The following is a 25,122-nucleotide window of genomic DNA, read 5'->3' on the forward strand; positions in this document are numbered from 1 at the left end:
AAATTTCCCTCCTACGCTGCAGCCAAGAACACACTCCCTCCCTTTCAGCTTCGTTGGGCTTAGCATTTGTTCAGTTAGCAGTACATGGCCCTTGAGCCCAGAAAAACGAGTAAGATTTTCAACGATTTATTTTTGGTTGACTAATGTCAAGAGACACCTCACCTAGTTTTTGGAAAGTGAATGCCAGCTGCAAGTGTGTGTGAGTATGTGTGTGTGCACATGTTCATGGATTTCTGTTATTATCCTGTTTCCATCAGTGGCCCTACTCCTGCTCAGAGACTAACATAAGCTCCTTTACCATGGAAAATTGTTTAAACATATGCAGTTTAAGGGTGTAATGAGTGCAAAAAAGAAACTTGTTATATGGATTGGGATGAGGTGGGGAAAGGGGTGGGAGACAACAAAAGCAATGTTAGCTCACAGACATCAACACAAGCACAGAACCACGTGGTCAAGAGTCCTTCAGCCCTAAGAGAAATCACTCCTGCCCCAGGACTTCCCAGTGAGACTCCCTATGGCCTTGAGTCTCTTATTTCTGGTCACAGTAATGGTCATCTGGATATAATGTACTAGGGAGCCCCAGTCAGAGTCCACTGGATCTCCAAAGCCTAATAGGCTCCATGGGCACTGATCACACTATGGCAGATGATGTTCGATGGGAGAGGGGCAGGGCACACATGCACATCCCCCAAGACACAGACGGGAGAGCCACGAAGCCAGCCAGCTTACTGCCGTCGTAGTTCAGCGTGGCGAAGTTGGCCTGCTTCTCTGCACAGCCGGCGCTGTTGCACACCCGCATCTGCAGCTCATACCACGTGGCTTCCTGCAAGTCATACAGGATGTAGGACTTGGAGAGAGAGGTCCTCTGAGCTGTGGTCCACACCGTGGTCCCAAAGGGCCTGTACTCCAGTGTGAAGGAGGTGATGGGGCAGCCACCGTCATTCCAGCCGATGAGGTTCAGCCTCACGCGCGTGGTGTTGATGCTGGCAAACAGCTCCTGCTCCTTTGAGAACTGGGGCTCTGCGGGAGAAGGCACATGGAGGTCAGCTCACGGGACACATGGGGAGGCCATCAGCATCTTCATGCATTTCCCTCGGACTGCTTCATCCAGTGAGGTCAGGTGCTCAGTCCAAGTCTGGCTCACAGGCCACTGGCAACTTGCCCCCTATTAATAGACTTTATGGACCAACAGGCTTGGGCCTGTTGCATGGGCAGGGGTTATTTTGGTATATCTTAGAGTTTCCTAAAGAACAAAGTGATGTTCACGTGTGGGTTTTCTTCTGTGCTTTGCACTGCAGTGTGCTGGGTTGACCTTTTTCCACCCTCGTGTGGTGAACCTGACTCCAGAGAAGACAGAGTTGGGTTTGGGAAGGACCAACAGATTTTCCTCCACATCCAGACACTTGGTCTTGGAGCTCAGGGACCTAATGCATATATTTCTGCATAAATCAATCCCAGATCACTTAACTTCTTACCACTTGATACCTGAAACTCTGGCACCGAGCACAAATAATACCCGTGCTATCTCATCACTCGCTCTCCTGCCGTCTGACCACAGCTGACTCACAGGACGCCCATGGCAGGGAAACCTTCGGAGACGTCTCCTTACGTTCCTACACTCACACAGACCTGCATGATCCCTCCTTCTTTCTGGAGTTTCTGGGACAAAACCTTTTTCTCTGAATATCATTTGTTTGGGGTTCATCTCCTTGAAAGTCCACATGGAGACTTTCATTTTAATCTAAAATGCAGTCATTTTAGATTAAAAAATGCAACTCATATTGAAATGTTAACAATTTACCCCATCGTTTTCCCTTTGGAAAGAGGGGGCTATGTGGCAGTATGAAAATCATAGGAAGATGGGGGTCTGGGCTGGGGGAAGGGCACCTCAAAACGTCTGAGAAGGCAAGGGTCATGCTTCATGGGTGCCCAGCCTTGGCACCTTACGTTGGTTGACACCAATGCCCTTGATTTTTAAATGACATTCTTCTTTTTAACCGCAAATGAAACCAAAGAGAGGACCAGAACGCTCTGTAATGTCCAGCCATCCTCTCATTGTGCTGTAACACTGCTAAGGCCATTTGAGGAGTGACAAAGTTCAGACACATAAACATAAAATATGACGGATCTTTTATGATTCCACTCTCCCCTACCAGCCGGGAAAACAGGACATTTAGAAGTGACGAGAAGGCATACCTACCTTTTCCTAAGGTCTTTGCTTCTATGATTTCACTTATGCGCCCTGGACCCACTCCATTTTGGGCTGTAAGTGTGAACTTATACCAAGTCCCACATTTCAGATTTTCCAAGCGGTAGGAGCGCTCGCTGGGGCTGATCGGAAAGCTCCCCCATTGCTCGCTGTTGTCTTCAGAATACTGTAGGATGTACCCTGCAGGGAATGAGAAAGATTCACACGAGCACTGTTCGCTTTCCATGGGAAGTGGACTGACGTTTGCATTTTGTATCGGGCACAGAATGAACATTCTCAGAACTGAAGAATCTTCAGAGGGAATATTTTCACTCTTTCTGATTCCAGGAAATTTAACGCAGCCTGGGAGAAGCACCATGACGTATTGATCAGTGACTCATTTGGGCCACACCAGACGTTATCCCCGGGAGGTATTTCTGGATAGTGTGGTCAAAATTAAACCACTTTTATGCTCCTTCTCTTCTAATAGCCATAGGGCAGCAGGGAATACTAAGTCGCTAAATAGCTGCCCCTCAGACCATACGTGCCTGAATCCTTGGGTGCAGACATAGGCTGAAGCTGAGTTATTTCTGTGAGACCTGAATCTCTGGGAGAGAGGAGCAGAGATTTCCTCAACTGCTCCACTCCTCATGTACTCCTGGTCTCACATCCACAGACACTAGGAGAACCGGCTCTAAGCCTTGCAGCCATCCCAATATTCTGACAGTAACCTGGCTTCTCTTTAGTTTGAAAAATTCCTCCAACAGTTCATTCCCCCACAGGACCACGACCTCTACCTTTACAGCTACTAACGATGACTGTCCACTCTTGAGCACTCATTCCATGCCAAGTCCTGTCCTAAGCCCTTTGCTTACATCATTTCTGCAACCCCATGGAACAGCGATGACTCTATCTCAGAACACATGACCACACTGAGGTCTAGAGCAGCCAAGTGGTGAGTCCCGAGTGCTGAAAGGAGGACTCGGACCCCATGGTCAGCCTGAAGCCCAGGCTCTTCACCCCGTGGATGCCGAAATATTCCTCCCATTAGCTCCTTCATTCCTGTTACCTGCAGACATGTTCCTTCTCTGCTCTGACTAGCCAGCCTGGAACATAGTGTCTTTGCCCCAATGGGTTGGTACCTTCTATTCCTGCCCTGTGGAGCTCCATTTTAATACAAATAAAGCATTTCTTGTCCTCTGCACTAAAATGTGTCCTAACCTCAAACAGGCAGGTCTGCTGATTTCCACACCCCTCACATGGCAATCACTCATCTCTGATGCCTCCTTCTGAAGTCATGGTTGGTATTTTCCCAACTCTTTTCAGCCTTCCCTCCTCACGGGCCATAGTGTCCCTTCTCCTTCCTGAGCCTTTGTGTTCCTCATCTGAGCTCTGCAAAGCTACTTCGGTACCTGACAAGTGATACCTGTGCACCTGCTCCCAGCCACATCCCAGCCTGTACTCTAGCCACCCTACACATTGTAGGTATTCACTTTCCTCCCCTTTCCACCCTCGAAGCCACCACAAAACACTCCTCTAATCCTTGGTGATAGGTCTACATAGTTCCCTGTCTCCTGCTACCATCCTCAGTATATCAGTGTCCATCAGTGTGGGCACACAACTTACAGCACCTCCTGATGATGGCAATGGCTCTGGCCACTACTGTGTTTCAGGGATGCTGGGTTATCTTTGTCTTGGAAACTCTCCCTCACTAAAACCGGCTTCATCCCAAAGACCCTGAGCTCTGACGCGATTCTTGTTCTACCTTTCCCATGCTCTCACATAGGCAGAATCCAAGCCCCACTTCATTTGAGCCTAAAGTGTAGGGTCCCTTGAGTCCTTTCCTATGTGCCCCATTTTTTTCCTGTACGAAGGTTCTCTAGTCAGCCTGGAACCTTTGGTAGGGCATTTCAACAAGGAGCCCAGTTTCTCCCACTCTTCAGACTTCTGGCCATGCTTATGTTACTGGTAATCTGTGATCCACTTTTCTTCCCAGCTGTCCAGCATCATTTAAGAAAGTCATTAAATGTGTTAATTGTGACTCCTACAATCTGTGCTGTGCATCTGCAGCTGGGTCCTTGCAGCGTCTTGGCAATGACTTTGTTCATCTATTAATGACTCCCTGTGGATTTCACAAGGCAACTGTTACAAATCTATCCCATGCTCTTCAAATCCACAGGAACATCATCACCCCCCCCAATGATTCCATTATTTAAAAAAAATCACCTCACTTTTTCTTTCATAAGAAAAAGAAAAAAAAAGAAAGATCCTCCCTTCACCCATTGGAGTGCTTATAAATGTTTAACAACTAGTTCCTTAGAGAGGAGAGAAATGGCCCCTGTTTGTAGAATTTCTGATTTCCATGGTGAGGGAATGTTCTTAGTGGCCACTGAGTGCAAAGCTGGGAAGGGATGGGTGCCTCGCTCCAGGGAGCTCAAAGAGCTACCCCAGCACAGCACTAATGTCACTCTGAAATGCTCCTGACTTCCAGTTTCCTTCTCAGCCTTTCTTCTCTCTCAGAAGAAAAGATGTTCTCTGCCTTAGGAAGTCTAAGCCCTTATTCCCTCTCCCCAGCCCTAGGACCTTCTTTATGGCTCAGGCCCCCTTTCCTGTATATCTTCTGTCTCTAGCTTAACTCCACTTACACTAGAACGACCATGTTCACTCCTTCCATGTAAACTTCATTTAGGCTGCGTGTGGTGGTTCATGCCTGTAATCCCGGCACTTTGGGAGGCTGGGGTGGGCGGAGGACCTGAGGTCAGGAGTTTGAGACCAGCCTGGCCAACATGGTGAAACCGTCTCTACTAAAAATATAAAAATTAGCCAGGCGCAGTGGTGTGCATCTGTAATACCAGCTACCGGGAAGGTTGAGTCAGAAGAATCGCTTGAACCTGGGAGATGGAGGTTGCAGTGGCCAAGATGGCACCATTGCACTTTAGCCTGGGTGACAAAGCCAGACTCCATTTAAAACAAAACAAAACAAAACCAAAAAACCTTGTTCATACACCTCAACTCTAAACTGATTGCAAAGGCTTTGTGCAAATAGATTGCTTTACATCTACACTCGAGGTCCTCTGTCTTTTATTACTTTCTAAGTGAGAACAGTACCCATGGGACGTAAATGAATGACATTGTGTTGACAAAACAGAAAATAAACAGTGTGTAGAATCTCAAAACAAGAGATATTCAATTTTTTTCTTTCTTTCTTGCATTGCTGATATTTCACTCTTTGAATGAGCATCCTCGGATGAATGGTTTGAATTTCAGCAAATATGCTAAAAATAGAAGTACGGTTGACTTCTCAGGTAACGGAGGGATCGTTTATGTGATATATATATTTTTAATTTTTATGTGATATATTTTTTGGGGGAGAATAAACTAACACATAGCAGTCATTTGCTGAAGACATGCCACTTATTGGCATGTGGATCACACGACTAATAAACTACTGTGGACGGTTTATATCTTCTTACCCCTGATAGAGCTGCCTCCGTTGTCTCCAGGGAGCCAAGAAAGGGTAATGGAGGAAGACGTGGTCTTGGAGACTGTCAGGCGAGGCTGATCTGGCGGAACTAGAGAGGAAACGGGTGACAGAAAACAAGAATGAGTTTTTCACATCTTTAATTTTCCTGAACAGTCATTTACCAACTCATTTTTAACAGCCATTTATTAAAGAAGTGTTTTAGATTGCCAAAATATGCAATTCACTTCTGTCAAAATGTCTATTTAGTTGATATCCTGGGCTAAAGAGATAGAAAGGAGTGAATATTATTTAAAAAAAATTCAGTCACATTGCTACTTGGATTCATATCTCACTTATTTCCTTACCAGTTCCTTGACTGTCTGAGTTATTCATCACTAATTGCAATCTTCTGTAAACTTACTAAGGATACATGGATCATTTCACTATGAATTTCAGCCATGAAATTTAAATGAAAAGGATAAATGGCATCCACTTAGCAGTTCTGTTTTCTCAGGATGGAAAAGGGGAAGGAGGAGAAGGAGAAGTAGCTAGTGGGAAAAAGAACTGCAGAAGTCTTCACTTTCTAAGCGATTCCTCCAAGATGCAGCACACACACACACCCCTCTGAAAATCAAAAGCAGGTCATTGAACTGCAGAACATGAACTGGCCCCTCATCCAACAATTGCAGAGTATATACTGCTACATAAGTCTGGGTGGGTCCTGTGACAGAAACACTAACGAAATTCAGAATCAGGTTATCCAAATTATATAGAAAGCTTTGTCTAAAATTTCCTTCTCTTTTCCTCTGAGAGAAACCTGATATATTGGCCTATCTCTTTAGAGTCATAATAGAGTACCTGTCTTCCAAAATGCCCTGGAACTCTCCTGACTTCAATTAACTTGAAATTCAAGATCAATTTTGCAGTATTTTAAGAAATATAGTTCTTCTCCTTTCCTTTCATCCCACTGAGAACAGTATTGATTTGATTTTTACTTGCTGTAATCTATTAACGTGACAACCTAAATCCAAAGAGGCACACACTTTGTTTTTTTCTACTAATAAAATATTGCTGAGCGTACAAATCTGAACTCAATCAGTTATTGATTGGGACTTACATGCAATTTTAATATAACAACCTTTTAAAATTGCACACATTTTTGTGTATGATATCAAGAAAAATACTTAGCATTAAATACATAGCTGAATATTATAGCAACCTACTTAGAGCTCCAGTTACTGGCATTTTTTACATACATTGCATATAAAAATTGAGTTAATTAGCATACATAAAAGACCACAATTCAGTCCTGTTTTTTGTTTGTGTTTTCTGGGATACACTTACACATATGTAGAGTAAACACTGCAATTAATGGAAGTTATGAAGAAGGACTTTTTTCAGACATGCACGCGTAAAGAAAAAAGAAACTAAGCATTTTGTATGCAAAGATGTTTTGTATCTTGATATTATTTCTGAGGTTGTGAATGCTTTATTTTCTTTGTTTAATTATATTTTGCAAAATAAACATGTTGTTTTTTTCTGTAATATAAATCAGAAGTTAGCTCTTTACAAGGGCTGCTTTTAAAATTTCTTCAATGTTACTCTTTGCATACAAAGCATACATGTAAAAGATCGCATTAAAAAGAGCCCCCAAATTTTGTACCTTGTACTTGTAAGTTTAAAATAATTTCATCGGATCCCCAGTTGTTATTGGCGATGCAGCTGTAATAGCCAGAGTCTTCTGCTTTCACCGTGCGAATAATGAAGCTTCCGTTGCTAAAGACGCTCCTCCGCCCATCAATCGTTACTAGACTGGGTGTCCCGTTACTGCCTCACAGGAAGAAAAATGCACAGATTAAAGAAATTACAATCCAAATTAGCTGAGGTTGGGGAAAAGCATAAAGACTCTGTGAAGCAAAGAACGCATTTGGAAGTTTCATATTTCTTGCATTAAGAAAGATCTAAGGTATATTACATAATGAAAATAATCAATAGCTGAAGTTTTCCTTTGTAAAAAATGTTATGTTGAAGATGAAATCTGTGTCAAGGGCCAGATTCTGGCTCGTCAGTGGGCTCCTAATCCATGCCAGAGACCAATGGGTCTCTCCCTACTCCATTCTGTGGGCACTGGAGATGTCTTCATTTTGGCAATTCTGGGAATTTCTTCTGTAGGCAGACGTGCCAGTTTGAACAAATTGTATAGAGGAAACGAAATCTTGGGATCATTCTTATTTTCACTTAAAGTCACAATTATTCATGATTTTGACATGAAAAACAACATGTGATATCTCAAGAGGGTGACGAGTTTACCCGAGTATAAAAACAACTGTGTGACTATCATAACGACTGCTCCCGTGGCAGATTGTCCAGTCCTCTGGGGTCATCCCCACAACCGGCAGAACGCCAACCTGACCTTGGGAGCTACATATTTCATTTGGATGAGCCAACTTTAAATGCATGAGAAAAGTGGTCACTAAACAAGCCGTTATTTCTACAGTTTGGTCACTATACTATGCCATTACGTCTACAGTTTATGCCTTTTAAGTGCTTTTGCTTGAAAATAGGCATTTTTCTGAATCCATTATATCACATTTCTATGCCCATAAATAAATGTTCGACCCTTTACTTATATCCTAATTTCTTCTCCTGAATAGAAATAAAGCACTTTAAAAAGTTATATGGATAGACTACATCTCACTCCCTCTATCTTGGCTCCTATTATTTTAATAATTACTATAAAGCATGGAGAACCAGATTTTAAAAGAGCAAAGTACTAATGTATTCCATTTCTTAAAGTTATTTCTCAGGGTATTTGAGTTAGGGATAGTTCACTATCTTTAAAGAAGAAGAGATAGGTGTTAAGTCACACAACAACCTTGGGTACATTCATCTCAGTTACACAGGCAATTTACTTGATAGGGTGGAGCAAACTTCCACAATAATTATTGAGTTGGTTCAACTGTTCTCCTTGCAAGCATTCTCTCATGAATTAAAAGGCTCTGCTACAACAAATCAGACCCTGTCAGTGCTAAGGCTGAGATTCCTTCCCTGCCTTCATCTCAGAAGAATTGGTAGGTTTCCTTGAGTTTTCACCAATATAAATAAATAAACAAAAGACCGCTAGACCCAACCAGAGTACGTCAGATGTAATCTCTTAGAGTTTCACTGAAGGCATACATTGGGTTACTGGTTACCTGTCTTTCATCCATTTGACCGCAGGAGAAGGGTCCCCGACAGCCTTACAAGGCAAGACAATGTCTTTCATCCATGGAGTAGTCACTGTCCCACTGAAGGTCAAGATTCGTGCAGGAGCTGAGGAAGCAAACAGAGTTGAAGCCTGATTACTCTGCAGGTGTGTTTACACAGAGGCCAACATGACCTGCTCAAATAGGGCAATACCCAAAAATTGATGTGAAGCCAATTCGCGTGACAATTGTCAGTGCTACTCTCTGGTACCTGGGTTATGAAGAATTTTCATTGTAAGAACACACAACTAGCAGAAAATTTCCATTGTAGCATTTTTCTTTCTTCTATTGACTAAACATGAGGAGTCCAAATTAAATATTTTGGGCTTCATAAGCCAAGCAGCTCCAAGCTGTGTTTTCTATGAGCCCAATTATTTCTCAGAGAACTTTATGAAGCTATTTATCTCAACACAAAAACTGCTCATTAAAATATACTTTAATATCAGAGAAAGTAGACAATACAAAACACAAAGGCCCCAAAGACAGGAGGGAGTAAAACCGGAACAAGTTCTACTTATCAATTTCCCAAGTGTGTTATAACAACTTGATCTTCAGGACACACACTAAGGAGAATGGACATTTTCAGAGTGGCCTCTCTGAAGAACAACCGTTTGCTTGGGACAGCGATTCAGATGCCCTAACAGTAGCATCTGCCAGGGGCATTTGGTGCTGGTGGCCCTAAGGTAGCAGGAAGTCCCAGGAGACAGAGAAAAAAGCCCAGGGTAAACTTGCCTTGAAGACCAGTGTGGTCAGCAGTGAGAGGTTCTAGTGCCACCTCCGTCAGTGAGTCATAAAAGCTGACAGGGACACCACACACAAGTCTTACAGAGGAAAGCAATCTGCTCAGTCTTTGCCATACATTGGGACACTACTTTCTGGAGTGTGAACAGGATCCAGGGGCTTCTCCTGTCCTTTGTTTTAGCCAGCATACCTCAGACACTGTCACAGAGCTGGGGACATAGAGGAAACAGGTGCCCCTATGGGAGCTCACCCTCAATAGATGCACAGACATGAAAACCACAGGTGGAAGGCAGTCTTGAACTGTTTGGAGCCCATAACAATGGGACCCATGTGAGACTCCTGCACCATTTCTGGGTTGAAGGTTTGCACCAGCAAAGGAAGGTGCAAAGGAAGGTGAGGAGAAGGCTCCCTGAGGAAAGCTCTGGATTGAACCCATCCAAATGCCCACATCTCCTCTCACTGGCTTCAAAATCCACTTCTTCCATGGTTTTCTTCATCTAGAAATCATGCCTCCACTTACGCTAACTGACGTGAGAATTTGGGCGTTCATTCTTGCTATCTCCTTCTAAGCCTTCCTCCGTTTCTGCCACTGAGTTCCCTCCACTATGTGTCTACAACACAGCTCAGGCCCCTTGGCTTCTCCTCTCAATCCTCTTCACTATTCTGCTAGTCCAAGCCTCACAGCCTCACTGGGTGACCCCTCAGTTTCCTGGCTGGGCGCCTGTTCTCCTCGCCCTTCCCTCTCTGCAGTCTATTCAGGACAGAGAGACCAGGGTGGTCTTAAAAAGCACATCTGCCATTAATTGTAAGAAAGGCACCATTTAATTAGGATGGATATAAAAAGGGAAACTAGGTGTGTGGTAAATGGGAACTCTCTGTACTATCATCACAATTTTTCTGTAAATCTAAAACTGTTCTCAAAAGCAAGGTTTATCACACACACACACACACACACACACACACACACACACACACACAAACGAAGATCATGTGCCTCCTTTGCTTAAAACCCTACACTGTCTCCTTATTTCTCTCTTGGGACAAATCTGAAATCCCCAGCACAGTGTTGAAAACCCAGCATGATCAGGCCCCTCCCTTCCTTCCCAGCATCTCTGGGACCACTGTTCCTTTCCCAGACCCAGCAGGGTCCAGTATCCTGAACCTCCCATCTAAATCTTTCCTTGTAAGGAGCTTCTGACTACTCCCTCCTTCCCTCTTCACATAACTGCCTTAGCTTGTTCTCAGGGTCCACGTACATCCTCCATCTGACACTGCAGGTGAGGTCCTTTCATGCTATTTCTTTATACCACTTACTGCAATTTGCCATCATGCGTACACTTTTGTGATGCTTTGTTTACTGACTGTATTTGTCTGTTCTCATGCTGCTAATAAGGACATGCCAGAGACTGGGAAATTTATAAAGGAAAGAGGTTTAATGGATTCACAGTTCTACATAGCTGGGGAGGCCTCATAATCATGATGGAAAGAAAGTGAGGAACACGGGGCACATCTTACATGGTGGCAGGCAAGAGAGCATGTGCAGGGGAACTCCCCTTTACAAAACCATCAGGTCTCATGAGACTTACTATCACGAAAACGGTGTGGGAAAGACCCACCCCCATGACTCAATTACCTCCATTGGGTATCTCCCATGACATGGGGGAATTATGGGAGCTACAATCCAAGATGAGATTTGGGTGAGGAGACAGCCAAACCATATCATTGACTGGTTCCCCACAAAACTGTAAGCTCCAAGAGGTCAGGTAGTGAACACATCTCTTAGATCATCTTTAGACTCCTCTGGGCTCTCCAAACCCTTCTTTCTTTTCCCTAGTGGGTCCATGCCTTTGTTCTTGACAATAGGATATTAGTAAAATCATGTATACACTTCCATATCTGGCTCATGAAAATCTCTCATCAAACCCTCCATATGCCCTTCTTCCCTCATCTATGTAGCTACAAATGAAGAAACCAAGGGTTGTAAATTAAAAGGTAGAAGAGACCTGGATCCCTGAATTACCATGTGGAACAGGCCACCCAAGAGAGCCCTGACCAAAAATATCCTAGTTAGACTATGTTATTATGTGGAGCCACTGAGATTTAGGGGACATTTGTTTCAGCAGTCAGCCTCCCTTGACCAAAGCCTCCATGTCCCCAGCATAGTCCCTTACATACAACAGACACTCAAAATGACTTCTTAAATGACTGAAGGACATTGAATTTCCCCAGACAAGGCCTACTTCTATGGGAGTTTTCAATTGTTCCCCCACTGAGGAAGTCATGCCCTCCTTGCCCTAGCCAGGCCTTTCTGGCTGTGTCTAGAGATAGACCTTTGAAAGCACAAAGGACATGAAGAAATATTATTGCTGATTCTACATGTTTCATTGCAGTTTTTTTTCTTTTTTCTTTTTGTAAATCCCATAGCTCAGTCTTTATGTCCAACATTTTCCTTGGTAATCATCATTTTCTCAGTCTTGTGGAGTGACTGGATATCATGACCAAAGAGTGCAATACATAAAATAAGTCCCCCAGTTTATTTCCCTTACCAACTTATTTATTTTCTATCTGTATTTGAGCTCAAAACATGATACCCCTCTTTTTCCCCCCTCACTGTTTTATTCTGCCTTTTTCTTAACTATCTCATTAAAAAGCACATTATCAAGAGAATTCTTGGAGTTAAAATTAGAATCTTGAGGTGTTTATTCTTCTCTTTCAGGCTCTCAGAGGACATATTAGTAATAAGTTGCCACTGTTCCATAGCCCCAAATCAGGGGTATCTCCTGTTGGCCTGGATACCCTGTTGTAAGGGAATTGACTTATTATGAGTGCGAATTTAGGGGGTTCCTTGAAACACCAGATGGCCGTGATTACCAGAAGAGCAAGAATGTGTCTGCGTGTGCTTTTTAAGGAACTGTCTAACATATAAATGTGAATACGTTATATTTACTTTAAGGAACTTTTCATTCTTTGCTGACTCCTACTTCCTGCTGTTCCTTAAAGTGTTTGCTTACAGCATTCTATCAACAGATAATAATTTTCACATATTTTTAAGCTTGCAAATTTCATAGACTATAAAACAGACATTTCTCATTAAGAAGTGTGATATCTGATTTTGATGAAAGTAGCACATCCTTATGAAAATGCCATGTAATAATCTTCAGCTGCTCCAAGGGTGGGGGGCTCCTTTCCTCACTTTCATAGACACTTCCATTGTAAGGCCACTCCTTCTCAGTTCTGTGTTCACCTCCACCGGATTCCTTTCCCATGCTACAGAAGCTCAGAGCTTGCTAGCTACAACCCTGTTTCTTGAGCTAAAATGTGATGTTCTGGTTTATTTGATTTTTAGGGCAGTGTAAGTTTTATTTCAGATAAAATAGAGACTTAAAAACATTACAACAGAAAATGAAGTCCATACCGCCACTGCCTACCTTTTGCTAATGGCTCGACAGTGATGATTTCACTGCTGTTGCCTCTTCCAGCTGAAGTTACGGCCACCACCCAGACGCTGTACTGACGATTCCTACTCAGGTTGGGGATTCTGTAGGAAAATGAGTCAGGGGAGGCCTCAAACTCGCTGATCACCTGTGAAAGGAGACATAAATGTTCCCACATTCAAAGAAGTGTGTGGCAAAAACGGACTTCCCAAAGGAATGGTCATGAACATACTAAACATCGTAACAAACAAAACGTACAACTCACTCCCTCTAAAAGGTTCGCTCTGCGGTACAAAATGTAACAGGTCCGTTTAAGTGACCCACCATCTACATCTCTCTCTGCAGCAGCTTTGATGGCCACCAGTAAGTCATTTACCCCTTTACGTTACAGGCCACAGCACTCCTGTATTTGGCTGAGACAGAGTAACAAGAACCAGATTTAGTCTCCCACCTGAAACAGCTGAGGAACACACACCGTATATGAAATAATGGTTCTGAAAGCATTGTACATCAAGTAATAAATGACAGATCCCCTCTGAAAGAAGGGAAACAAATGAAGAAAACCCCACAATCGCAGAGTTTTTGCATTTTTTAGTGTAGTGTAAGTTGCATTTCAGATAAAACAGAGAGCTCTGCCTCCTCGACTTGGGAGCCTGGCATCCTTTCCAAGCTGAGGAGGCAGAGCTGAGAGCCTGAAGGAAGCTAGGGTTCACAAGGAAGAGCAGGAGAAAGAGAGCTTCACACAGAGGGCAAGCTCTGGAAATTGAAGAGGGTCCGACTTGGGTATTCAGCTGAGCAGATCCATGGACGCATGTGAGAAAACTACCCGAGGCCAGGGAAAGAACCACCTCAAAGAACTGGAGGTCATGGTGCCTAACATTCACACAGGGCTGGAAGGAGTGGCTGTTACCACCAGCTGGGCTGGAAAACATCAAGATTCACGAAGCATTATATATATAGTGCATAAGGGTCTTATTACAAAGGTCGAAAATAAGTAGCCAACTGAACACCATTCTAGTCTTTCCTTAAAAGCAAGACTTAGAGAGAACAAATTATTCCTACGTAACTTAAATGTATTCAAAAATGAAGGTCAACAATATTTACAGATTTATAGAAATTGAAACATCTAGTACTCCAAAAGGTAAAGTTCACAAAGTTTAACACCTAATACAATTATTTCCACATACAGATAACCCACATGTCTGTCAACTGATGACTGGATAAACAGAATATGTCATAGCCATACCATGGAGTGTGTGTTAGTCTGTTTTCTCATTGCTGATAAAGACATACTTCAGACTGGGTAATTTATAGAGAAAAAGAAGTTCAATGGACTCATAGTTCCACGTGGCTGGGAGGCCTCACAATCACAGCAGAAGGAGAAAGCCATGTCTTACATGGTGTCAAGCAAGAAAGAATGAGGTCAAGTGAAAGATCATCATGAGATCATCATCAGATTTCCTGAGACTTATTCACTACTATGAGAACAGTATAGAGGAAACTGGTCTCATGATTCAATTATCTTCCACCAGGTCTCCCCGACAACACATGGGTATTATGGGAGCTATAATTAAAGATGAGATTTGTGTGAGGACATGGAGCCAAGCCACATCAGAGTGTTATGAGATACTAGAAAGAAATGAAGTACTGATAAATGCTATAACTTGGATAAATCTTGAAAACATTATGATAAGTAAAAGGACCCAATTAAAAGAAACCATACATTGATGATTCCCTTAATATAACATGTCCAGAACAGGCAGATAGATAGCAGCACAAATTAGACTGGTGGTTGTCAGGGGCAGAGTAGGGGAAGAGGAAAATTGGGAATGACTGCTAATAGGTGTGGAGCTTCTTTTCAGGGTGACAAAAACATTCTAAAATTAGATAGTGGTAAGGGTTGCATAACTCTGTGAATATACTAAGAGCCACCAAATTGTTGAATTTAAAGTGAATAACATCTTAGTGAAGCTGTCATAAAAATTTCCAGGGAAACACAATTCATAGAAAAGAAATAAATCAATCAAAATTGACCCATAATTGGGACAGACCTTAGATTTATGCAAACAAGGGCAATGAAGCAGTTGTAATTGTATTATAGCTGTATATATTCAAAAATTTAAGTAGATACAATACAAAAAGACCTAAGTCAAACTTGAAATAAAACTATAATGCACAAGATAAAAAAGACACTGAACTTCATTAGCAGCAGACTAGACACTGCAGGAAAAATGATGAGTGAACTTAAAGATGTGAAAGAAAAATAAATCTTGGGGCCCTCAAATTACTAAGCTGAAGGGAAAAGTCCAGCTGGGAACTGCTTATGGCAAACCTGCCTTCCGTTCTATTCAAAGTCATTCCTCTGTTCACTGAGATAAATGCATATTTGATTGCCTCCTTTGGAAGGCTAATCAGAAACTCAAAAGAATGCAGCCATTTGTCTCTTATCTACCTATGCTCTGGAAGTCCCCTCCCCACTTCGAGTTGTCCTGCCTTTTCAGACAGAACCAATGTTCAAATGTTGATTGATGTCTCTTGTGTCACTAAAATGTACAAAATTAAGCTGTGCTCGGACCACCTTGGGCACATATTGTCAGGACCTCCTGAGGCGGTGTCATGGGCACCTGTCCTTACTTTGGCAAAATAAACTTCTTAAATTGACTGAGACCTGTCTCAGCTATTTGAGGTTCACAAAGACATATTAATAAATTATGCATAGAAAAGAGAATATAAAAGTTGATAGGGCATTAGTGAGCTGTGGAAAAATATCAAGCTGCCTAACATACATGTAGTGGAGTCATTAGTGAGCTGTGGAAAAATATCAAGCTGCCTAACTTACATGTAGTGGGGTCACTAGTGAGCTGTGGAAAAATATCAAGCTGCCTAACATACATGTAGTGGGGTCACTAAAGGAAGGGACAGAGACAGGACCAAAAAGAGGTTGTAAAAACAGTGGTTGAAAAAGTTCCAAATCTGATGAAAACTATATCCCACAGAGCCAAGATACTCAGTGAATTCTAGCCACAAGAATATTTAAAAAACTATACCAAGGAACATCATAATCAAACTACTCAAGAGTTTTTGTTTCAGTGCTAGAGAAATAATCTTAAAAGTAGCCAGAGAAAGTACATGTTATACAAGGGGGAATAAAGATAAGTATGGCAGCCAAATTCATTTGAAAAAACAATCAAGGTATAAAGACAGTGGAACGATTTCTTTCAAGTATTAAAAGAAAAAAATCAACCTAGAATTCTATGTTCAACAAATATATTTCAAAATGAAATTGAATAAAGACTTTTTCAGATAAACAAAAAGCTGGAAGAATTAATCATCAGTAGGTCCACATTTCAAAAAGTGTTTTAAAAAAAGTCCTATCAGCAGAAGGAAAATAATATCAGATAGATAGAGACAAAAATGTACACAAAGAAGTGAGAAAAGGAGGTAATTACATAGGTAAATTTATGTGGTCTTTCTTATTTAAATATTATTAAAATATGGTTGATAGTTAATAACAATGTAATGTGGGCATATTATAGACATAAAAGTAAAACATTTAACAATAGCACAAAGTTTGGGAGGAAAAAAATGGAAGTAGATGATTGCAAGTTTTTTATATTATATGCAAAGCGTGTAATACATATCCAAAAGCATATGTATCTGCATATACTTGAAAGTACTCATGATGTTAAAAGCATATGCTGTGAATCCTAAAGAAATTGCTGAAATTAAAAAATATAGCATAAAATAAAGCTAATGAAGTAACAAAATAAAATGGAATTAAAAAAAATCCAAAGAAGGCAGAAAAAGAGTTGCAAAGGCAACAAGTAGCAGAATAACAGAACTCAAACGGCACCACCACAGATTTAACCACAAACATATTAATAATAATTTTAAGTAAAAATGATCTAAATATATTAAAGGTAAAGGTTGTCAGACCTGATATAAAAGCCATATCCGACTATATACTGCTTACAAGAAGTGTACTTGAAATATAAAACCACAAATAGGTTAAAAATAAAGGAACAGAAGAGATACCCTATGATAACACTAATCAAAAGGAATATGGAGTGGCTAGAGTAACATCAGACAAAATAGGTTTAAGGGCAAAGGATAGTACCAGTAATAAAGAGAGAAATTTTATAATGATAATAGGGGTCAGTTCATCAAGGGAACATAACAGTTCTAAACATTTATTCACCTAATATTCACTGACTATTCACGATATGAAACTTGGTTATCAGGTAAATAAATGTTTAGGATTTATTACTACATGAAACAAAACTAACGGAACTGCAAGGAGTCATAGACCTAGATAGATCAGAAATATTCCTCAAAAAGCCGTGCGGAGCAGGTGGAGCTGGATTAGATCCATTTTATAACCAGGCACTGAGGTTCAGAGGAAGGAAGTGATTCACTGACGTCACAAAGCCAGGCAAGTGCAGAACGATGTCTCAAGCTCAGTGCTTCCTGTCCCAAGTCTGGTGCTGTTTCCTCACACTCCATGCTGTCAATTACAAGCGACCAAAACAACGAGGACTTACTTTACCCTTGGTAGCTTTTCAATAAGCCTTACATGCCTCAGCAGGCTGCGTAAGTTACAATACCAGCCATGCAATTAAACAGGCAATTTAAATCTTCACTCTATCTCTTGTCATACAATCTCATGCTTCCTCAACAAAAAATAATGTCAGAGAATTACTTATTGTCAAATATTGAATTTATGGGTATACAGTATCAGATGATTCGGAGAGACTCTTGCACGGATCCCTTACACACCTGTCTATAATCTAGCATGCATGTGCACGCGTATGCACGCATTTACACCCCACCTCCGCCCCCTCCCACTACAACACTACAGTCATGTCTTACTATGAGAAAACTAATCCGTCTAGGAGTTCAGAGGGAATTTGGCCTGTTTCCTGATAGTCCAAAGAGGACCATCCTGAGACTGCATGCACTTGCACTGTGTAATTCTCCAAGGCTATGTCACTGCCAAATTAATTTTGCAAAGCTTAATGATGTGCAAATTATAACAATTGCTCTTATTGAATATTAAACATCAGAAAAGCATTAAGATATATTTAAAAAATAAAGATCTTTTTTTCTGTGTAGACAACATAGCTTTTTAGTTAAAACTCCATACTCATCCTGTTGACAGGGTAAAATTGGTTCTTGATTACCTCCAACATACACATTTTATTTAATTTTTGCCTGTAACATGATGCATGGCTAAAATCGACAATAAAATGTGATTTCTTATGCAACAAGATTTGTTTCTTCATTTGTATAGAAAACTAATCAAGAATTGAAGTAAAAAAGGTATATTCATAGAAACTTCCTTCATTTCTCTATAGGTTAGGATGAAAAATAATAAAGTTAAGCTGTTAGTGGCTCCTATTGGTTATTTGGGCCAAGTCAGTTGCACTGATGTTACCACACTTTGATGCCACTGTGTATTCCTCTGATGACTGTCACTATTAGGCACCGTTCTCCTGGTCTCAGTAGAAGACAAGCAGAAAGTTAACAACTAAACAATATAAGCCATCAGAGTGGATTCATTTTCTTTACAGAATATGTAACTGGATATTAAAGTTGATTCTCTGTTCTCTAGAAGTTAATAGCAATGATCTTAAAGTGTGAGAACGCCCCTAAAGATGCCAGTACCTTCCTTCCTTTCCTAACAAGAGCTGTGAGGCCACCAGGGGAGGACTTGTTGGTTCTGATGTTTTGCCAATTGTCCATTTCCGGGCTCCAAGAGAAGCTGGGGAAGGAATAAGGATTTTCTGTTGAAAAAGGTCTGTGTGCATTCCCTCTTATGGGTGGAAGAAGGCTTTGAGCTCTCGTGAACCAACTGGAGAACTTGGAGTCTGAAGGACACAGAGCTTGGTAAGTGAGTCACATCTGAGAAGGCTAATGGCAAGCCACTGTGACAGAGGTTAGCCCAGCTCACAACAGGAGAGGAAGCTGGGCTGGACTGGCCACCCTTTCCAAAATGAAGTGGGGTGGATGCCTACAGGTGGACCCTGGATGAGAGAGCAAGCCTGGTTATCTTGAAAAGGAGGCCCACAGGCATGAGACACCTCCAACAGAGGGATGCAGTATAAATTAGATGGTATTTGTTGTAAACAGAATCCTTAGCTATGGATGGTGTGTAACTTAACCATTGTTAATTATTTTAAGAAGCGGTAGGAGAAAAAAACAAAAAAAAGAGCAAACTGGGAAAAAATAATCAGAAGCTCTCTCAGTGTAGTACAGGCAATCTAGTTGATTAGATCCTTTTCCTTAATGCTCAGCCAAAAATGCTTGTTCTGAGAAGAAGGGATGATAAATATCATCTCCTTATGAAACATTTTTCTCCATATTTTAGTAAGTTAGAATAGCATGGACTGTATTTACATTTCATTAATTTCTTTTTATGGGATACCAGATTTTCCAACACAACAATCCAATAGTGTATAAATTGACTTGCTAATTTCTATATGCATATTTTATTACATAGTACTCTCTTCCAAATACAGGGAATGTTCAATGAGAAGGGGTCAATTTGATTTCCAGATTTCTCCTGATATATCAGCTGGATTGCTGTTTCAGAGACTGTATCATTTTTATTAAAGGAACAAAGCGAAGCTTCACTATCAAAGATGACAGATCAACACTGAGGTGTAAAGAGGGGCAAAGTCACAAGGGAGCTTCTCAGGGATTAATAAACCAAATGTGGAAATCTCAGGGGGGGCAACAGACACTTTTCTTAATATTTAAGTATTTCATTTTCTTCAGGTAGACTTTGAACTCTCCAATCTCATCTTCGACAGAGGTATCAGTCATCCTAGATTTTGTTTTGCCTAAAGTGTGAATTAATTTTGAGTGGACTACAATAATTGTACTATTTGTTTTAAGAGAAGATGTAAGCGTTCCTTTGTAACCTGTGGAAATACAGAAACAGTCAACATTGTGAAAGTGCAGCCAGGCATGGACTTGAGGGATTTTATCCCCGACATCCCTGAACCAGAATGCCAGGAATTGTGCTCCATGGCTTATTTTTAATCCCTGCTCTGTCTATGCCCAGCTTGAGGAAGTGGATGGGACATTTGTGGACTGGGGTTGCCAATTATTCTGCATCTGTCATAAATTCCTGTTGGCCAGCTGTGAAAAAAAGCCTGTTATTTCTCATCTAAAACGTGTTTAAACATGTTGGCTCTATCCAAATTGAGAAGTAACCCAGCATTTATTGTTAATTAATCACTTCTCAACTGAAATGGCTCTAAGTGGCTGCCAAGTTACTGATTTCTTGGTCCACCAGATAACATGTGACATGAGAAGGATGGGGCTCTCTGTAGCTCAGCGGTCCCCAGCCTTTTTGACATAGGGACAGGTTTCATGGAGGACAGTTTTTTCACAGACGGAGGGACATGGTGGGATGGGATGGTCTCGGTATGAAATTGTTCCACCTCAGGTCCTCAGGCATTAGTTGGATTCCCACGAAGAGCATGCAGTATAGAAAGATCCCTAGTACTAGTCTGTGGTCTGGGGGTTGGGGACTCTTGCTCTACTGATGTCATGTAACAGGGACAATCCAGAGTGTCCTTAGGAGAAGATTTGGATATTTGGTTTGAGGATGCACACTTAAAACATAAAATATGCATGTTGCTTATGTAATGAAATATCACAAATACTGTTCTTACAGTGGACTGCTCATGGTTTTTACTGCAGGAGGTGGTGAGGGGTGGGTTAGGCAGACACCTCTGCATTGAAAGTATGGAGTTCCGTGGAAGAGGGATGAAGGGAGAGTTATAGGACCCCATGGGCCAGCCATAGAAACCTCCTGGACTACAGTTCTCTCTTTTGGCTGTGGGAAGAAAATCTAGGTAAAAGTTCTTAGCTCATGCCTCGTAATAGGAAGGGCTTGTAAATAATTGCTGAGTTTCAATTCAGGGTCATTTACTGAGTTCAGTTGCAGTATGCAGATTATAAGGTAAGTTCCTGACCCCAAAGAGCGAGAAATGGTCACAGCCTGGCAAACAGAAGACTAATTTAAAATGAGGCACCATAGAAGTCTGATGAATTCCTACTAAAATTTAGATATAAACTTATTTGAATCTTTTTCTGAAACCAACCCTGTCAGAGTTGAAGACATGGATGAATATTTACAAGATGCCTAAAAAAAATGGAAAGTTCACATATTTGTTTTAAAAAATATTTATAGCAAGGTTTTACAAGACGTCTGACGTGTTTGCCTCCCCAAAGCTGTATCCAGAGTGGAAAATACAGTTAATGGGATAAATCTTGTGAGACCCAAGCCAGACCGTTCACATTTGAAGTATTTTCTCTTTGTGTGTTACTGCTTTAGGTCTGCTGGGTAGAGTCATGGTTCCTAAGGCACTAAACAGTGTATAGTTTACCCTTCCAGCCAAAAGAGCGCAAGGGCTGCAAGAAGGTTAGTTTTCTCCTAGTGCTTTAGTGTCAACCCACGGAAAGTCTGGGAACAGCATCTTCTAGACCTACCTTCATTCCACAGTTATTTTTGCCTTGTGGTGTCGATGTAATATTTTTCTTTTCATGTGTAAGATACTATTGACCAATAAATAAGACACGATTAGCCACAGTGAGGCACTTTAAACACTCTTTGGTCATGTCTATAAAACCAGATGTTTACCCAATAATTGCCACATTCATTTTCAAAGCCCTCACATTATTTTGCTCTTGTCAGACTTTGCAGAGCCTTCTCTAGTCCTCTCAATCAGGGGCTAAGTCTGGCCTTTGTCTCTTATAGCCTTTGCCTTTATTCCATTGTGGGTTATGGTCTTTCATGCGTTTATTGCACCTCCCTGGGGGTCAGGCTCCCTGACCCATCCCTCTACTCACCCATCCCTCTACTCACTCTGCAGGGATCCTGGGTCAGAGTATTGCTTAGAGCTGGGACTCAATGACAAGTAACTGGAATGGACTGAAGAAATTCTTGTTCTATTAGGTGAGTTTAGTAATGACCTGGAAATGATTTGATTACAATAGAAAATAATGAGTAGAAAATGACGACAAAGGGCAGGATGTGGTGGCTCACGCCTGTAATCCCAGCACTTTGGGAGGCCGAGGTGGGTGGATCACGAGGTCAAGAGATCGAGACCATCCTGGTCAACATGGTGAAACCCCATCTCTACTAAAAATATAAAAAAAATGAGCTGGGCATGGTGGCGTGTGCCTGTAATCCCAGCTACTCGGGAGGCTGAGGCAGGAGAATTGCCTGAACCCAGGAGGCGGAGGTTGCAGTGAGCCAAGATCGCATCATTGCACTCCAGCCTGGGTAACAACAGTGAAACTCCGTCTCCAAAAAAAAAAAAAAAAAGAAAATGACTAAAAGACATAGGCTGTTCGTGTCAAATTATTCAGCCTGTCTGATATAAAAACAATTCTACTTTAAAAAATTTCAATTAACTTTTTAATGAAAAACTAATTCTATCAAGGAAACGTGATGTTTTAAAAAAGCTCTGATAGCTAATTATTAACATGCAATTAAAAAAACTTGAAGGCTGTGATTTCATAGATAGAATGTTCACAGCAGTGAAAAAGAAATTCCCCCAAAGCAATAAACAAAATTGATAGCTCTTTTAATTATAGGGTAAGGGCACTTTCAGAATGCTTACCATCTTTCTGTTTAGTGGCAGAGAAATGGCCTGGATTCCATTAAGAATAAACAGTTCACTGGATCAATTTAAGATTTTAAAAAATTCTTATGTATAAGTCTATTTTGATCTAATTTCCATTTTATTTCACTGTTCCCATCTATGAAAGAAGACGTCATAGCAGAAAGATCTTCCTATGGGCACAGGTTGAGGGGCCAACATTGGTAGAAATGGGACAATAGCCAGACGGTTTCCTCTGCCTTTTACTGAGATTACTGTAGATACCATAATATCTATGACTATATATATAACTATATACATAGACTATTGGCTACTTTGAAAAAGCCTTTCAAATATAAAATATTTTATTTTTTTGGCCTTCCAAATATAAAAGTTATTGCTATAATGTTTTGCTACTGAATTAAAGCTGATATCCAGAAAAGGCATGAGAAAAACTAGTTTCTTGATGTAACTGCTTAGAAGCAGAAACACCATCCAATCAGACAGGCTGGCATTACAGGTCCTTATGTTAACAGGCTCTTTCCAACGAATATCATCTCCCCTTACTACAGTCTTGCCTCATCCCTTCTTTGTTGTCATGCTGCCCACCACAAAAATTACCTGTCTGTCAAAGGTGCATTCTTTAACTTGATTGCTGTCACCCATTCAACAAATTCTGTACCAAATAACTAGTTGGCTTCATATAGTTTCTCACATACCAGAGGGAAATGAATGAGAAACACAATTCTTAGTAATAAAAATAATATATGCAGAACTTACAGTATTGAAAACAAATAGCTCTTTCCACTAGTTTTAATTGAAAAGTGATTCAAAGCCAAATTATTTTCTTAAATAGTACAATACATCTGGGTCAGGCTGTGTCAAAAAGATAAGATGTTTTCAAAGCTGGAATCTTCTAAAAGCTCCAAACAGTAATTGATAAAAACGGCATTTAGTAAAGCTTTGGAGACAGTAAAAATATCAGTGGTTAAGAGAGTGGGATGAATAGCTGGAGCACAGAGGGGCTTTTAGGATAGTGGGACTTCTACATGGTGCTGTAATGGTGGATCCATGTCATCGTACATTTGTTCAAACCCAGAGAGTGTGCAACCCCAAGAGGAAGTCCTATATAAGCTACAAAACACTGGCTCATATCAGTGTAGGTTCTGCCATTGTTACAAATGCACCACTCTGCTGGGAGATGCTGATCGTGGGGGAGGCTGTGCAGTAGGAACAGGGGTATCTGGAGAATCTCTGCACCTTCTTCTCAATTCTGCTGTGAACATAGAACTGCTTAAAAAAATAAAATCAAGTTTTTTTTTAAGGGCATTTTAGCCATTGAATAATCAGAAAGCTCCACACAGCAATGGAGAAGTTCATTCAGGGTGGCATACACTAGGTTACCTAGTCTGAATGAATGCCACCTCAAAGCCAGAATGCTTAGTGACAAGTTATCTGACAAATTGGGCAGGCAGTCTTGTGAGACTGAGCTTCAAAAGAGATTTCCAGGGTCTATTTCTGTGTGAAAATTTAGTGGAATATATGCTTTTGTTTTCATTTTCTCCATAAATTACATGATTGGGCTCAGAATTTTAAAGGTCAAGATTTCTCCCACCCTGAGTATAGGTCATCTGCATTTTACCAGTTATAGCAATTGAATAGCTTCACATAACACCTAGTGGATTAATGACCACTGAGAAAGATATGAAGAGAAAACTGAAATAAAGATTCAACAGAAAGATTGAGTAGTTATTGGCTGGTTCACTGTGTGATATGGTTTGGCTGTGTCCCCACCCAAATCTCATCTTGAATTGTAGTTCCCATAAATCCCATGTGCTGTGGGAGGGACCCAATGGGAGGCATTTGAGTCATGGGGGTGGTTACCCTCATGCTGTTCTTGTGATAGTGAGTGAGTTCTCATGAGACCTGGCTAGATAACAGGTATTTCCCCCCTTTGTCTGGACTTCCTTTTGCTACCACCATGTGAAGAAGGACATGTTGCTTCCCCTTCTACCATGATTGTAAGTTTCCTGAGGCCTCCCCAGCCATGCTGAACTGTGAGTCAATTAAACCTCTTTCATTTATAAATCACTCAGTCTTGGGTATGTCTTTATTAGCAGTATGAGAACAGACTAATACACTGTGAATAGGATAACAGAAAAAAAAAGACCACTAATAAAGGACAAACTTATAAAAAACACTATGGACTTCCCTTCCACTTTCTTAAAGAATAGAAGTCAAATAAAAAGGCAAAAATTGCTACACAAGAAACTTAGAGAAGATTTAGAACAACGTTCCATATCAATTGAGATAATCATGTGGTTCTTGTCTTTAGTTCTGTTTATGTGATGAACCACATTTATTGATTGTGTATGTTGAACCAACCTTGCATCTTGGGAATAAAGCCTACTTGATCATGGTGCATAAGTGTATT

General features: G+C 41.0%; 1 protein-coding gene across 2 annotated transcripts in view; it reads right to left on the minus strand.

Moving 5' to 3' along the window:
• The window catches only part of DSCAM (DS cell adhesion molecule), an 802,011-nt gene that overhangs the window by 56,656 nt on the left and 720,233 nt on the right, over nt 1–25,122 (minus strand). For both annotated transcript variants that reach the window (XM_017967103.4, XM_035283348.3), the window contains exons 21-26: nt 13,066–13,219; nt 8,846–8,963; nt 7,315–7,478; nt 5,662–5,760; nt 2,201–2,389; nt 730–1,020 (exon numbers count right to left, since the gene is read on the minus strand). In XM_017967103.4, coding sequence (XP_017822592.1) covers nt 730–1,020; nt 2,201–2,389; nt 5,662–5,760; nt 7,315–7,478; nt 8,846–8,963; nt 13,066–13,219 — 1,015 coding nt within the window. The remainder of the gene's footprint in view (nt 1–729; nt 1,021–2,200; nt 2,390–5,661; nt 5,761–7,314; nt 7,479–8,845; nt 8,964–13,065; nt 13,220–25,122) is intronic.

Source organism: Callithrix jacchus, chromosome 21 (assembly GCF_049354715.1).
Source record: "Callithrix jacchus isolate 240 chromosome 21, calJac240_pri, whole genome shotgun sequence".
NCBI lineage: Eukaryota > Metazoa > Chordata > Mammalia > Primates > Cebidae > Callithrix > Callithrix jacchus.